The sequence below is a fragment of the Phocoena sinus genome, chromosome 15 (assembly GCF_008692025.1).
Source record: "Phocoena sinus isolate mPhoSin1 chromosome 15, mPhoSin1.pri, whole genome shotgun sequence".
NCBI lineage: Eukaryota > Metazoa > Chordata > Mammalia > Artiodactyla > Phocoenidae > Phocoena > Phocoena sinus.
The window spans coordinates 49,989,043-50,001,617 of NC_045777.1; the positions used below are offsets into that span (position 1 = coordinate 49,989,043).

Below are 12,575 nucleotides of genomic sequence, written 5' to 3' on the forward strand. Positions count from 1 at the left end.
TTCCTCCTCATCTGTCTCTCCCAGGGGTTCCTGGCCCCTCACCTCTCCTCCAAGGGCTGAAGGGCACCAAGGCCCACCTGGTGACAGCTCCTCGGGGTGGCTGAGCCAGTGCCCAGGCCAGCCTCACAGGGAGCCTTTAGGGGTACCCTGTTCACCAGCTGCCTGCATCCCAGGAAGGACTGGGTATCCAGGTGGGACAGAGGCTCAGGCCAGACCCCACAGTGGTTGGCGGACTGGTCCCCACGAAGCCTCAGAAGGACCGTATGTGTGCTCGGCTTTTCCCAGAGCCATCTGCGTTCAGGGTACCTGTCTGGATCCATCAGAGTCATGGACGGAGCAGAGGAGTGAGGGGCAGGGAGAAAAGTTTGTCTCCCGCAGGTGGTGGGGTCCTGTGCCCCCTCCCTCCTGTCCCATTTTACAGATGGCAGCCAGGACCAGGCACACAGCCTGCAGCCCCAGCCTGGGCTCCCAGGTTGGAACGGCGGCGGGCCCAGCCTCCTGGCCGAGAGGGGGGCTGGGGTGCAGAGGCCGCTTGGCGGGTGTAAGAGGCCTGTCACAGGCCAGCCTCTCGTATGTGAAAGCAATTAAAGCCACCAGCAGTGTTGGCTCCAGGCGGGCCTCGGGCAGCAGGGGAGCTGCCACAACACATCTCCCCTCAGCACCCAGAGACGCCCGCCCTGCTCCACGGCTGCGCGGCCACGCCGGACCTTCTCCCGTGGGGTGGGGGCTGGGCTCCCCCATCACTACTGGGATGTCCCGGGCAGCCTGAACCCGCGTTTCTCCAGCCCCAAGATGGCCTAGGAAGCAAGATCAGAGAGGTCTGGCAGGGGTCTCCACAGTGGGGTGGGGGCTGCGTGCCCATCCTGTCGGCTGGCCTGGAGACCCTGGCTCACCCCAGCCAGCGCCCGCTCCCCTGGCACCCCTGCTCCAGCAGGGAGGGGCTGAGGGAAATGGGAGCTGGGGGCCCCCCGCGGTGGGGACGCAGAAGCTCATGGGAGGTGCCGGTGGGGGCTGAGGTGGGGGCCCGGCCAGGGGCGGGGTCAGGGCCTGGGGCGGGGGCGGCCACTGTGATGAGGTTCGAAGGAGGGGGAGCCGGCCTGAGGATTGGACTTGGCCTGCTGGGCCTTCGGCCTTCATCGGGTGGCACCTGGACCAAGGCCTGTGCGAGGGGTGGACGAGGGTCGGAAGAGGGCAAGCCGCCTCCACACCGCCCGGCCCCGCTCCCTGCCTCAGTCTCTGACCCTCCGGCCACAGGGGCCCCTCGTCCCGAGCCCACCCCCACTCCCCACAACCCCGGTCCCCTCCCCGTCTCTGCTGGGCCAGATCCCCCCACGACCCCCTTCCTGCCCCTCACCCAGGCCGCCTGGCTGCCCACCCGTTGGCCGTGGTGGCCTTCCTGAGGCGGGTGGTGCTGTGTTCTCACTTGTGAGGCATCCCTGTCAGAAGCACTTAGTGTACAAATTAGCTGCGGCCTCCCGCCTCCTCCGCACGGCTCTGGGCACTGGGCTGACTCTCCCGCCTGCCCTGGGCGCCCACCCACGACGGAGCAGCGGGTCTGGTCCCGCTGACCACCTCCTCTCCCGGGCTCCTCTCTGGGCCCCCGACCTTGACCTGGACAGGGGTGACCGCAAGGGGCGGGTGTCTGGCGGGATGTCGGGGTCTCCCACTCCAGGCCCAGCACCTGCGTCTGCCCCGACTGGCAGGGTCAGTGTCAAGAGCCGTGGGGGACAGACCCAGAGTACGCACAGGCTCTACAGCCCCCGCCCACCCCGCCCGCTGGCCGGCCTGCCACTCAGGCAGGGAAAATCGCCTGTGACAGGCCCAGGAAGGCTGGGCCCCGGGGGCCGCGGAGGGACTTGCGCAGCTCCTCTTCCAACATATGGTTGCTGTCGGCCCCAGGCGCTGCTCTGCCAGGACAGCTCGGAAGCTGGGTGGGGGCTCTAGGTTGGGGCTCGGTGGCCTGAGCCATTCCTCCCACTCGCCTGGCCAGGCTGCTCCCTCAGTGATTGGAAAGGCCCCTGCCCCAGCTGGCATGCCTCTCATAGCAGAGAGCTCACTCCCGCTGCAGCCTCTCTTGGCGCCTCCAGAGAGCGTCCAGGAGCCTCTCCATCCCAGGGCCTGAGGCAGATGGAGGATCAGATCGCACCCCACCCCACCTCACCCCAGGGTGGCCGGCTAATCAAGCATGCAGGGAGCGCTGGCCGGGGTGACTTCCAGAGGAGGGAGCTAATTGGGGGAGGGGTGCAGTGAACAGGTTTGGGACCAGAGGCCTCCTGGGGTCCCCGGTGCCAGGAGCCTCCCAGCCAATGTCCTTTCCCTCAGGGGGGCCCGCTCCACCCCACATCCCTGGACCAGCTTGGGCAGCACCCCCATACACTTCCTGGAGAATATCTGGGCCCTGCATGTGCCCGCCATGGGCCACACCGCCCACCCCTCAGAGGTTTATAGTGGAGTTCCCCAAACCTGCTTGCAGCCCTCTCCACACAGTCAGTCACCCAGCACCATCTCTCTGGCTCTGCTGCTCCCTCACAGACCTGCTGTGAACCTGCTGTGGCTCCCCAGTGCCCTCAGATTCACTGGACTCAGACTGGCACCCAGGGCCCTCAGGTGTGACCCTGCCCCTCTGTGGGTGTTTTGGGTTTTTAAAAATTATTTATGTGGCTGCGCTGGGTCTTAGTTGTAGCATGCAGGATCTAGTTCGCTGACCAGGGCCCCCTGCGTGGGGAGCTCAGAGTCTTAACCACTGGACCACCAGGGAAGTCCCAACCCTGCCCCTTTGGACCAAGCCGTGGGTCCCTGAGGCCACCTCAGATGGGCAAGGAGAAGGAAGTGCCAAGGACAACTCACGCACTGGCCTGTGGAGGGGCCCTCAGACACTCTGGGGGCTGCCATGTGTCCCAGAGCTCATCAGCGAGAGGGTGAACATGCGCCGTGGCCATCATCCTGCATGGCACTGACCCCTCCCAGGGGCTCCCAAACCCTGCCTAGAGGCTCTACCACCGTCCCTCTACCCACGGGGCAAGCAGAGGCTGGCCCAGCCCCGACACCTGTCCTGGTGAGGCCGTGTGTGGACACTGAGGGGAGGAGACAGACCTGCCCTGGGCACTGCACCGCCGTCCCCCTGCCTTCCCTGGACCCACTGTCTGTCCTGCCCACGTGCCCCTGGCGCACAAGTACCAGCATTAACGGAGGTGACAGGCGGGCGGCCTTGGGCAAGCAGGCAGAGGACGTTAATGGCCACAATGCCTCTGGCTGGGGGCAGAGAGAGGGGCTGCATGTCCCCACCCCACCCTACACCAGGATAAGCTGAGAAGACTGCTCCCTAGGACCCCACTGGTGCCAGAAGCACCCAGAGACCAAGTCTTCCACCATCCAATCTGCAGACAAGGGGACTGATGCCCAAGGAGCATGGGCAGGGGATTCAGGGCTCAGGTCACATGGGGGACCAAGCCCCAAAGCTCGGGGATCCCTGGCACTGCCTCAGGGAGCAGGGGCCACCTCCCTGGGCCCAAGCTTTCCCCAACATGTTGCAGGGTGGGGTCCAGTGGGTGGGTCATGACCTACCACCACGCCCCACTCCTTGGTGGAAAGTGGGACAGGCCCTAGGCACACTGTGCCAGCTGTGAGGGAGCAGATGTGCCTGGGAGTGCCTCAGGCAGAGAGCACAGGGGCACAGGGGCTGGCACTGCTGTCCGGCCTCGCCTGGCTGCAGACCGGAAGACAGTCTGTGCACCTGATGGGCTGACCTGACTCGCACACCCGTGTACAGGCCATTAGGCTGCAGCCATGGCCAAGCTCTCGGGACCCCTGGGGCAAGTTCAGGGCCCACCTGCACCCCTGGCAAGACCCCTCCTGGAAGCCCAGTCATGCCTCTCAGGTGCTGAGCCCCTTGGAGATGCCGACACCTCTCCTCCCACCCAGACTTCTGGAAAGGCCCATCCACAGAGGCGGCCTCCACGGCTTCTTCTGAGCTGCCCTCCCTGGACTCCTGCTTTTCCCAACATGCTGAGGCCTGGCCTCCTCCCCCCTCTCCGGTGCTCCTTGGTCACCTGGCTTCACTGGGCTGTCCCCTCCGCACCCTGAGAGGCCCCTCCCTTCCCTTGGAGGACGGTAACACCCTCCAACCTGCCCGGCCCCTGTGCTGGCAGCATGGCCTCCCCAGACCCTCAGAGGAGTCAGCAGTGCAGGGCCAGGAAGCACAGAGCCGTCCCTGAGACCCCCCACCCCCACCCCCACTGGCTCAGGGTGACCTTTGCCCCCTGCCCTCTCTGGGCAGTGCCCAAGATAGGGGCCTGGGCCTGGCTGAATATGTCCGGAGTGGGGTCTGTGTGCAGAAGGAGCAGGCCTCCCGGCCCCCACTCTCCACAGGGCTGCTGGCGTGACGACTGCTCAAGCTGTCTCCCGGCCTGGGGCTGCCTGCACGGTCAGCTGGTCAGCTGGGCCAGGCCAGGCGGGCAGAGAGGAAAAGGCTGGTGGGCTCTGCCACCCACAGCAGTCCTCCAGGCCCCCACTCTGCCCTGTGGACTTTATGGGGAGAAATGGGGTCCCCCAGGTTGTGTCAGAGAAGGTGGCACTGAGCAGTCACCCTCACATCAGTGTCCTTGCACTGGGCACCCCCAGGACATGGCACCCTGCTCCTTACAGATGTCTGTCGTGGCTGACCAGAGCCCCAACAACTGGGCCATGGCCTCTCACCCTCCTGCACAGCTGGGGAAACTGAGGCCAGGTTCACAGGGCCCAGGAGGCACTAGACTCTGGACCTAGTGTTCTCCATCCCACAGACCCCTACTGGATACTCCTTTTTTCCCCAAAGCACCCCAGCCCCCCAAGCTGAGCTTGAGATACCCCAGGAGCCTGTAGCTGAGCCTACAGGGAAGGCCAAGTAGACACTCACAGGGACCTCTGTGCCTCCACAGAGTGGGCCTGGGGCAGCACACACCCCTCCGACGGCAGACCCCACCCCATGCCTGAGATGGCACATCGCTCATCTCTGGGTTAAGGCACCTTCCCCTGAACAAAGGCAAAAATTTCTTGAGAAACATGACTGGCCTGTCTTGAGTATCTGTGTCCACTTCTGGAATGGTCCTGGGTGATCAGATGAACTTCCGCTAGGACCCAGCTGAGAAGTGGGCTCCAGACTGTTAAGTCTGGATGGTTCGGGGATCAACATGGAGTCTAGTACCCTGGGAGGTGGGGCTGGGAGCAGCTCTGGCCGTGAGGACATTAGGGGCGGGGGTTTTCTGGTGGGCCCTTTCCCAGGCCCCGCCTCATTCACCCGGGTCCTCCCAGGAGGGACAGCCAGTGGAGAGGAGTCCTGCCAACAGCAGGCAGATGCAGCCCTCCTTGGGCACCTGCCAGGGGAGTGAGGATTGGGGGCTGGGGGGTGATGCTTCTAGAAAGGGGGAGTGAGTGCATGTGACCCTCTTTCTGAGCCGGTGGCCATCAGTGGGCAGGACAGAGGTTTGGGGGTGCAGACCTTCTGTTTGGAGAAGTGGGAAGGGTACTGCAGGCAAGTCTTGGCCAGAAAAGGAGGCTTGCTTCGCCGTGTGTGCTGGGCTCTGCTGCCGGCTCTCTGCTGCAGCCCTCCCCGAGCTAAGTTCTGTCCCCTCTCGGACTGGGCTGCAGCCCTCCCCAGGCTGGCTCTGTTCTCCAAGGTCCCCCTGTCCCGGGGCTCAGCCCAGAGGCCCTGGCTCAGGCGGAGGGGCTGTCAGGGGCCAGAGCCCTGCCCTGACGGATGAGTGCTGACGGCCCCACTCCCTGAGTCCTCGGCCGCTGACACCCCATCACACTGCTGCGGGGACCCCGGGAGACCTGGCTGCCTCTGCGCACCCCCGCGGCAGCCTGCAGGCGAAGGGGGCGGGGACGGTGCCAGGAGCCCCTCATTCGGCAGCACACCTGCGTCTCCACTCTCGGCTCCGCCGCGACGCTACCCGTCCCTGCCCTGCTCTGGTGGCGCCACTGGTGTCACCGGCCACGGCTCCATCCAGGAGTTGTCGGCGCGGCGGAGACTGCTGAGCGGGTCCCGGGCGCGCGAGGCCGGTGAGTGCGCGGAGGGGGCGACTGTGGGCAGGGAAGTGGGAGAGACGGGGGGGTGCACCTGAGGTGGCCGGGGGGAGACCGCTTCCGGCGCTCGCACCCCCACCCCCACCGCGAGCCCGGGTCGGAGGTCGCCGCGCCCCCCGGAGCCCGGCGCCGTGGCGCACGCGCGGCCGCTCCCGCCGCCAACTTCTGTAGGTGCGAGTCGGCGTCGGGGGGACGCGGTCCGTGGCGGAGGCTTCGGGGACTCGCTGCCTAGTGAGTGACCGCAGACCGCGTGGGGGCCGCTCCTCAGTTTCCCAGGCCGGAGTCCGAGTTGCGCCCCGAGAGCTTGTGCGGGTCCCGCGGGGTGCGGGGTCGCGGCAGGCGCCGGGCGGGGAGGGGCGCCGGGCGGGGCGGGAAGTTCCCGCGGGGTCCCGGGGCCACGCGCTGACTTATCGGGGCGCCGCAGGTTCTGCTCCGTCCGGGGCGCAGGTACGGCGGGCACGGGGCGGCGGCGGGTCGGAAGTTTGGGGGCCGCGCGGGGCCCGGCAGGGCGTGAGGGGCGCCGGGGTGACGGGACGCCAAGCTTGTCGGGGCGCGGGCGGGGTAACCCCAGTCCCCACGTCCCCCACTTAGCGGCGTCCAGGCTCGGCGCACCGGGACCATCAGGGCGCAGCAGACCCATCCTTGTAGGAGGGCGCCCTCCGGGCTCCGCTGTGGAGGGAAGGGGGGAGGGAGTTGGGGTCTCGACTTCAGCCGAGGAGGAGCCTGGTCACCTCCTCTGCACCACGCCCTGTGGGGTGCTCCCAAGTCCCAAGGGCGCCAGCCGGGATGGGTGAGCGATAATCAATCCCCTGGTGGCTGGTGGTGGCTCCAAGCACTGGGTGCCCCCTCTCCCACCCTGGGGTGAGGCCTCCTGTGCCTGGCCTGCCACCAGTTCTGCCCCAGACAGGGAAAGGTTAGTGGGACCAGGTGTCTGCGCAGGCACACTGCGGGTGCAGGCCGCCCTGGGCACACGCACCCAGTCACGGGTTGGGACACATGTGCGAATGAATGTGCCTTTGGGGGTGTGTGCTGCTGTCTGTGGGTGTCTTCTGCTTGTGTACAAGCACGCTGGGCAGGTGCCAGGTGTTCTCTGGGCCCCTGTGGGGTCAGCAGGTGCTGAGATGGCTCCCAACCAAGCCCCCCCACCCCAAGCCAGGTGACTGATCTGAAGCGGGAGCACAGGAGGGGCCCCTCGCCCCCTTAGTCCAGAGGCCTAGGAGGAGCCCCCCCAGTTCAGGGGTCCGGCTGGGAAGTGGGGCGGGTGGTGGCACCAGGCGGCACAGCTGTGTGGCTCCCAGGGCTGGGTGATCGATGGCCCCAGCACAGCCGCCTCTGTCTCCAGAGCACACACACCCATTTGTCATCTGTATCTTGGGGGGGTGGGGGGCAGGGATGGGGCCTGCCTCTGCACCCACCACCAAGTCGAGGGAGTGTCTGCAGCCCCTAAGGGAGCCCCAGTTCCTCTCCTGGGCACAGCCCCCTCCTCCCAACCATGCACTCCTCTTGGAGCCCTGTCCCCTCCCCGATGTGGACATCCCTGCACAAGCTACTCACTTAGCCTCTGCTCACCCGGCTCTCCACACTCTAGCCATGGCCATGCCAACCCCACCTCCGCAGGGCCCATTTGGACAGGCAGCCCTCTCCACCCCTGTGGCTGTTTCCATAATGGGGGTGCCCATCCAGTGTTTGGGGGCAGCAGACATGACTGCCTGCCATGTACAGAGCCCGAAGGCCAGCGGGGAGGACAGCTTGCTCCCAAAGGCTGCCCAGCTACCCCAGCCCTGCCCTGCTCAGTGCCCTGGCCATCCCTGAACCCCGGGAGCAGAGCAAGTGTACATGTGTCTACATCCGTGAGTGACTGTGACCCTGTGTGTCCTCGGGTGTGCGTGTGTGTGTGTGCATGCACCCTGTGCCTGTTCACACCCCCGGCCGTGCCGAGTGTATTCATGTGTGCAGTGACCCCGTCCACTCTGAGTGGAGTGTGAGCCTCGTGTGCCTGGGCCCCTTGCATTTTGGTGGCCGCCCTGCTCTCTGTTCCGAGTCAGCCCAGCCGTGCAGAGGTGGTCCCTCCAGGCGCTGAGTGAGGAGGGCTCAGCGGGAGCTGTACGCTTGTGTGCACACACTCGCTAAGCACCCGGCTGAGGCGCACACTGGGGCGGTGGACAGCCCAGGTGGCAGCCCAGATGGAGTGCAGAGCGGCTTCTGAGCAAGCGTGCGGGGGCATGGGGAGAGGAGGGTCTTGGCCAAGCTCGGCCGCTGCAGGCTCGGCTGCCGACCTGCCGGCAGCCACCCAGATGGAGCCAGGCTGAGCAGGTGGCTGTGCCGTGAGGCCATGCTGGACATCCACGCCCCCCAGCCTGGCCTGGCCCACGCAAGACTGGCCCCCTCAGAGACCACAGTGCCCACCCGACGCCCTGCAGACCAGGGACACTGTGTAAACAGGCGCTCAGAACCTCTGCTGGTTTCTCATCTCACGGCTCTTATCTTGGCTTTCCCGCGGGCAGGAAAGTCTCTGGAGGGGTTAAGACAAGGAAGGGCCGTGTCCCCAGGAGTGAGTCTGGTCATACTTGACTTCCTCCAGTCACTCACCCAGTGCCTGTGGGGTAGACGGAGACCCGGGCTCTGCTGGTGTCGGGGAGATGGGCGTGGATGGAATCACACCAGAAATGGGCCTGCTGGGGACTGGCCAAGCCTGAGGGGAGAGATGCTTGTAGGGTCAACCAATAAAGTACAGGACTTAAGCTTTAATTTCGGATGAACAACAAATAATTTTTTTAGTGCACATTCCAAATATTGGCTAGGTCATACTTATACTAAAAAAGTATTTCCCGTTTACCCGAGTCCCATTTACCTGGGCATCCTGCATTTTTTCTGCCATGTGTCTGCTGACCCTACAGAGAGTGAGGCAGGGAGGCCACTTCTGCTGGCAGAGGCCAGGGAGGGGGACGGGGCGGGTGCCGGTGCCTGGATGCTTAGCCTTGAGCTGTGACGGAGGGGAGGGGGCATCGGCCGGGGCGGCTGGCAATGACCGAGGCCCTGTCCGCAGGTGGCCATGGGGCCGGGGCTTGCCCGTTAGCAGCTGCCATGTCCGGAGAGGCAGGCTCATGCCGCCTGGGCCCCGGGGCACGGGCCCGGGCGAGGAAGCCTAAGAAGCCACACTATATCCCACGGCCCTGGGGCAAACCCTACAACTACAAGTGCTTCCAGTGCCCTTTCACCTGCCTGGAGAAGTCCCACCTCTACAACCACATGAAGTACAGCCTCTGTAAGGACTCCCTCTCCCTCCTGCTGGACTCCCCCGACTGGGCCTGCCGCCGGGCATCGGCCGCGTCCCGGCCACGTGCACCCACCCCAGGCCACCCCACGGATTCCTCGGACCCCGTGGACCCCAGCGGCCGGCCCCAAGGAGCGCTGGACGCTCCCGCCACACCCGACCATATGGTCACCGATGTCTTCTCCCTGCGCCGCTGGGTTGGGGGCCCCAGGCCAGGGGCTGAGGGGTCCCCAGAGACACTGCTCCCTGAGGCCAGGGACCCCCAGAAGGGTGTGAGCCTCGGTGGCCTCCTGGCCGAGTCGTGGAAGCCGGGGAGGGGTGGGGGCCCGAGGAGCACGTCCGGGGTGGACGTGCCTGCCACGGGCCCTGAGAGCAGTGTCCCCTGCTACCCCCCGCCCACCCCCGGGGAGTTCCCTGAGGCCCAGAGCCTCCACCTGTCCCTGCTGGGCGTCAACTACCCTCTCGGCCCGGGCCTCTTTTCCTACCTGGGGCCCTCCCTGGCCGCTGCTGCCCACGTGCCCTTCCTGGCCTCAGCCAGCCCCCTACTGCCCCCGGCCACTGCCTTCCCTGCCCCACAGCCCCCAGAGCGCCCGGCCCTGGTCCCTCGCCTGTACTACCCCCTACTCCTGGAGCACAGCCTGGGGCTACCGGCAGGCAAGACTGCCCTTGCCAAGCCCTCCGCCCCGCCCAAAGGGCCCCCCGAGACTCTGATCCCTGGGCTGCTGAAGTTGCCAGTGCCTGGGCTGGGTGGGCCCTGGCCCCGTGGTGCTCTCAGGGACCCGGGGAAGGAGGCGGAGCTGGAGCGGCCTGCCCAGAGCGACCCCAAGAGGAAGCTGGCCCCGGGAGGCAGGCCAGAACCCCCACAGGACCCCTGCAGCAGGATGAAATTCAGTTCCCAGAGCAGGTGGGTGTCAGGGGCCCCAGTCGTGGGGGTGTTAGGAGAGGTGGGAAGAGGGCTGGGGGGGAGGGTGGCTGGGCCCCCAGCTGGAGCTCAGTCACCAGGAATAGGGGCTTCAGGCCGCAGAGGGGAGACTGAGACCAGAGAGCCAAACTGTCCTTCCTTCTGGGGTTCCGAGGCCCTAGGCCAGGGCGCCAGGCTGGACAGGGGCGTGAAGGGGGTGGGGCACTGTGCGCGCAGCACAGCCTCCTGACTGGCTTCTGCCCCCCAGCCTGAGGACCGGCCCCTCCATGATGCTGTGGCCTGAGGACAAGGAGCTAAGTGACCTTGAGAGCCCTGGTCCTGCGGCCCCCCTGCCCCAGCAACCGCTGGGCCTGGTGCTGGGGGGCCCTGGGCACGTGGGCGAGGACCTGACTCGGGCCCTTGGTGACTGTGCCAGGGTGGAACAGCGCCTGGGCCAGTTGGCGCCTGCTGGGGGCCTGGCCCCGCGGCCTCTGCGGGAGCAGCTGGGGAAGATCCGCCGGGAGCTGCTCACCATCCACCAGGCGCTGGAGCGGGCTGTGCGGCCACCTGACACTCCCCTCGACCTCTCTGTGAAACGGGCACCCACCAAGGCGCATGAGGTGCCCCCAGGGCTCTGGGGGCAGCCGGAGCTGGGCCCCATGCTGGTCCGGGGGACCCCCAAGCCACCCGGCATGCTGGCAGCCCAGCCTCTGTCCAGCCACACCACCAAGTGTGAGGCTGACTCCAGTGTCCCTCCACCGGGTCTTCCCCTCCAGGCCCCAGAGGACCCTGTCCTTCCTGGCAGCTGGGGCACCCGTGGTGGGCCTGGGGGCTCCTGGCCCCCTGAGGCTGTCCCTGGCCTGCAGAACCCCACGGGTGCCGAGGTCTGACCACAGCCCCTGGTGACATCTCTGTCCTTAACAGACAGGGGCCCTTCTCCAACCCCATGCCTGCTGCCTGGCCCCACACCTGCCCCAGCATGCCCGTGGACAGACCCCACCCGCCGTGGCCACACCCATCTCTGGGGCCACACAAGCACAGCAGAGGGTCATGGCTCTTTAGTGATCACAGTTGTGGACATTAAAATGGAAACCACCTTCACACCCCGTCTGGGCCTCCTTCATCCCTCGCTGGTCTAGCGTCACCTTCTGCAGAAATGTCCCCAGACTGAGCATCAGGGGGGCAGTGTCCAGACCTCCTCTTGTGGACTGGGCCCTCCCTAGGGGGCCGGAGTCTGGGGAGAGAGTGGGGAGCTTTCTATGGGGGGGGCAGAGTGGGGCGGGGGGAGGCAGGTAGGTGTGCACGGTCACAGCCCTGGTCAGGCCTGTGTTTCTGCACATGGGCTGTGGACAGGGACCCCTGGACATGCTTCAGCCCCCGTCTGGCAGGACAGGCCTAATGTCAGATTCATGCAGGAGGCCGCTCCCTCTGTGGTTCAACGGTGCCCCCACATTCTGTGGCCCAGGGCTGTTCGCCCAGCGTGGCCTCCGCTGGGCCCCTGCCAGCCCCTGCAGCCACGATAGGCATCGGTGGCCTTCACAGCTCGCTGCCTCCCTCCCAGCGCGACCAGACTTGGCTTTTCCCACAGGCGGGGGTGGGGGGCGGGGGGCAGGCGGGGAGGGGTGCCCGGGGGACCCTCGGACCCAGCGAATCACTTCTGTTCCTGGGAGCTGGCCACACCTCCACGCCCACCCAGCAATGGCCCCAGGGAGGGCAGTTCCTGCCTGTGCCTGGCTCCCCACGCTGGGCCAGCCGGGCTGGGGCCAGTCGGATCAGGACCTGCGGCCGCCCCATTAACCGCGCCGGTAGCAGATAGCATCGCCACCCGCCCCTCCGCAGTGTCCAGAGCTGGGGTGCAGGCGGTCAGGTAGGGAGTGCTGTGGGTCACAGACACGGCTGACCCCCACCTTCCAGGGGCTTCCTGGAGGGGCTGTGGGCTGAGTCAGGCGGTGTCTGGAGAATCCCCAGGTCCTGAGTCTGAGGGAGACCCACCCCACCTTGACCTCCCATTAGCACCCCTACCTAGCTACCGCACCCCGACTTCTTATCACCCAATGGACAGACATAAGCCTGACCCTGCTGGCAGGCTGGTGCAGAAACAGGATCAGAGAGACAGGACCCAACCTGTCTAGTCTGTGGGGGTGCAAGATGCAGCCCCTGGAGGCCCTCGCCCTGGACTCTGGTGAGGGACCCAGCCAGCAGGTTGGGGGCACAGCCCCTTCCCCCAGGTCCTGAGATTTCAGTCCTGCTGGAGGACGGAGGCGGTGCTGTCTCCTGAGACAGCAGGTGGTGGAGGCCCTGGGCCCCTGGGGAGGGTGGGCTGAGAGGACCGTGAGT

The 12,575-nt window shown here is 66.4% G+C and overlaps 1 protein-coding gene across 4 annotated transcripts; it reads left to right on the plus strand.

Moving 5' to 3' along the window:
* Window positions 1–5,461: 5,461 nt before the first annotated feature.
* PRR35 (proline rich 35) lies at window positions 5,462–11,341 on the plus strand. Of its 4 annotated transcripts, none has more exons than XM_032605822.1 (3): window positions 5,462–6,039; window positions 9,110–10,241; window positions 10,507–11,341. In XM_032605822.1, exons 2-3 carry the CDS (start codon window positions 9,148–9,150, stop codon window positions 11,126–11,128), a joined length of 1,716 nt encoding a protein of 571 aa, XP_032461713.1. In that variant the 5' UTR covers window positions 5,462–6,039; window positions 9,110–9,147; the 3' UTR covers window positions 11,129–11,341. The 4 variants fall into 4 exon arrangements, with proteins under 4 accessions (XP_032461713.1, XP_032461717.1, XP_032461714.1 ...); XM_032605826.1 differs by having other exon boundaries at window positions 10,675–11,341; XM_032605823.1 differs by lacking the exon at window positions 5,462–6,039 and adding an exon at window positions 6,247–6,294.
* The last annotated feature ends 1,234 nt before the right edge of the window (window positions 11,342–12,575 follow it).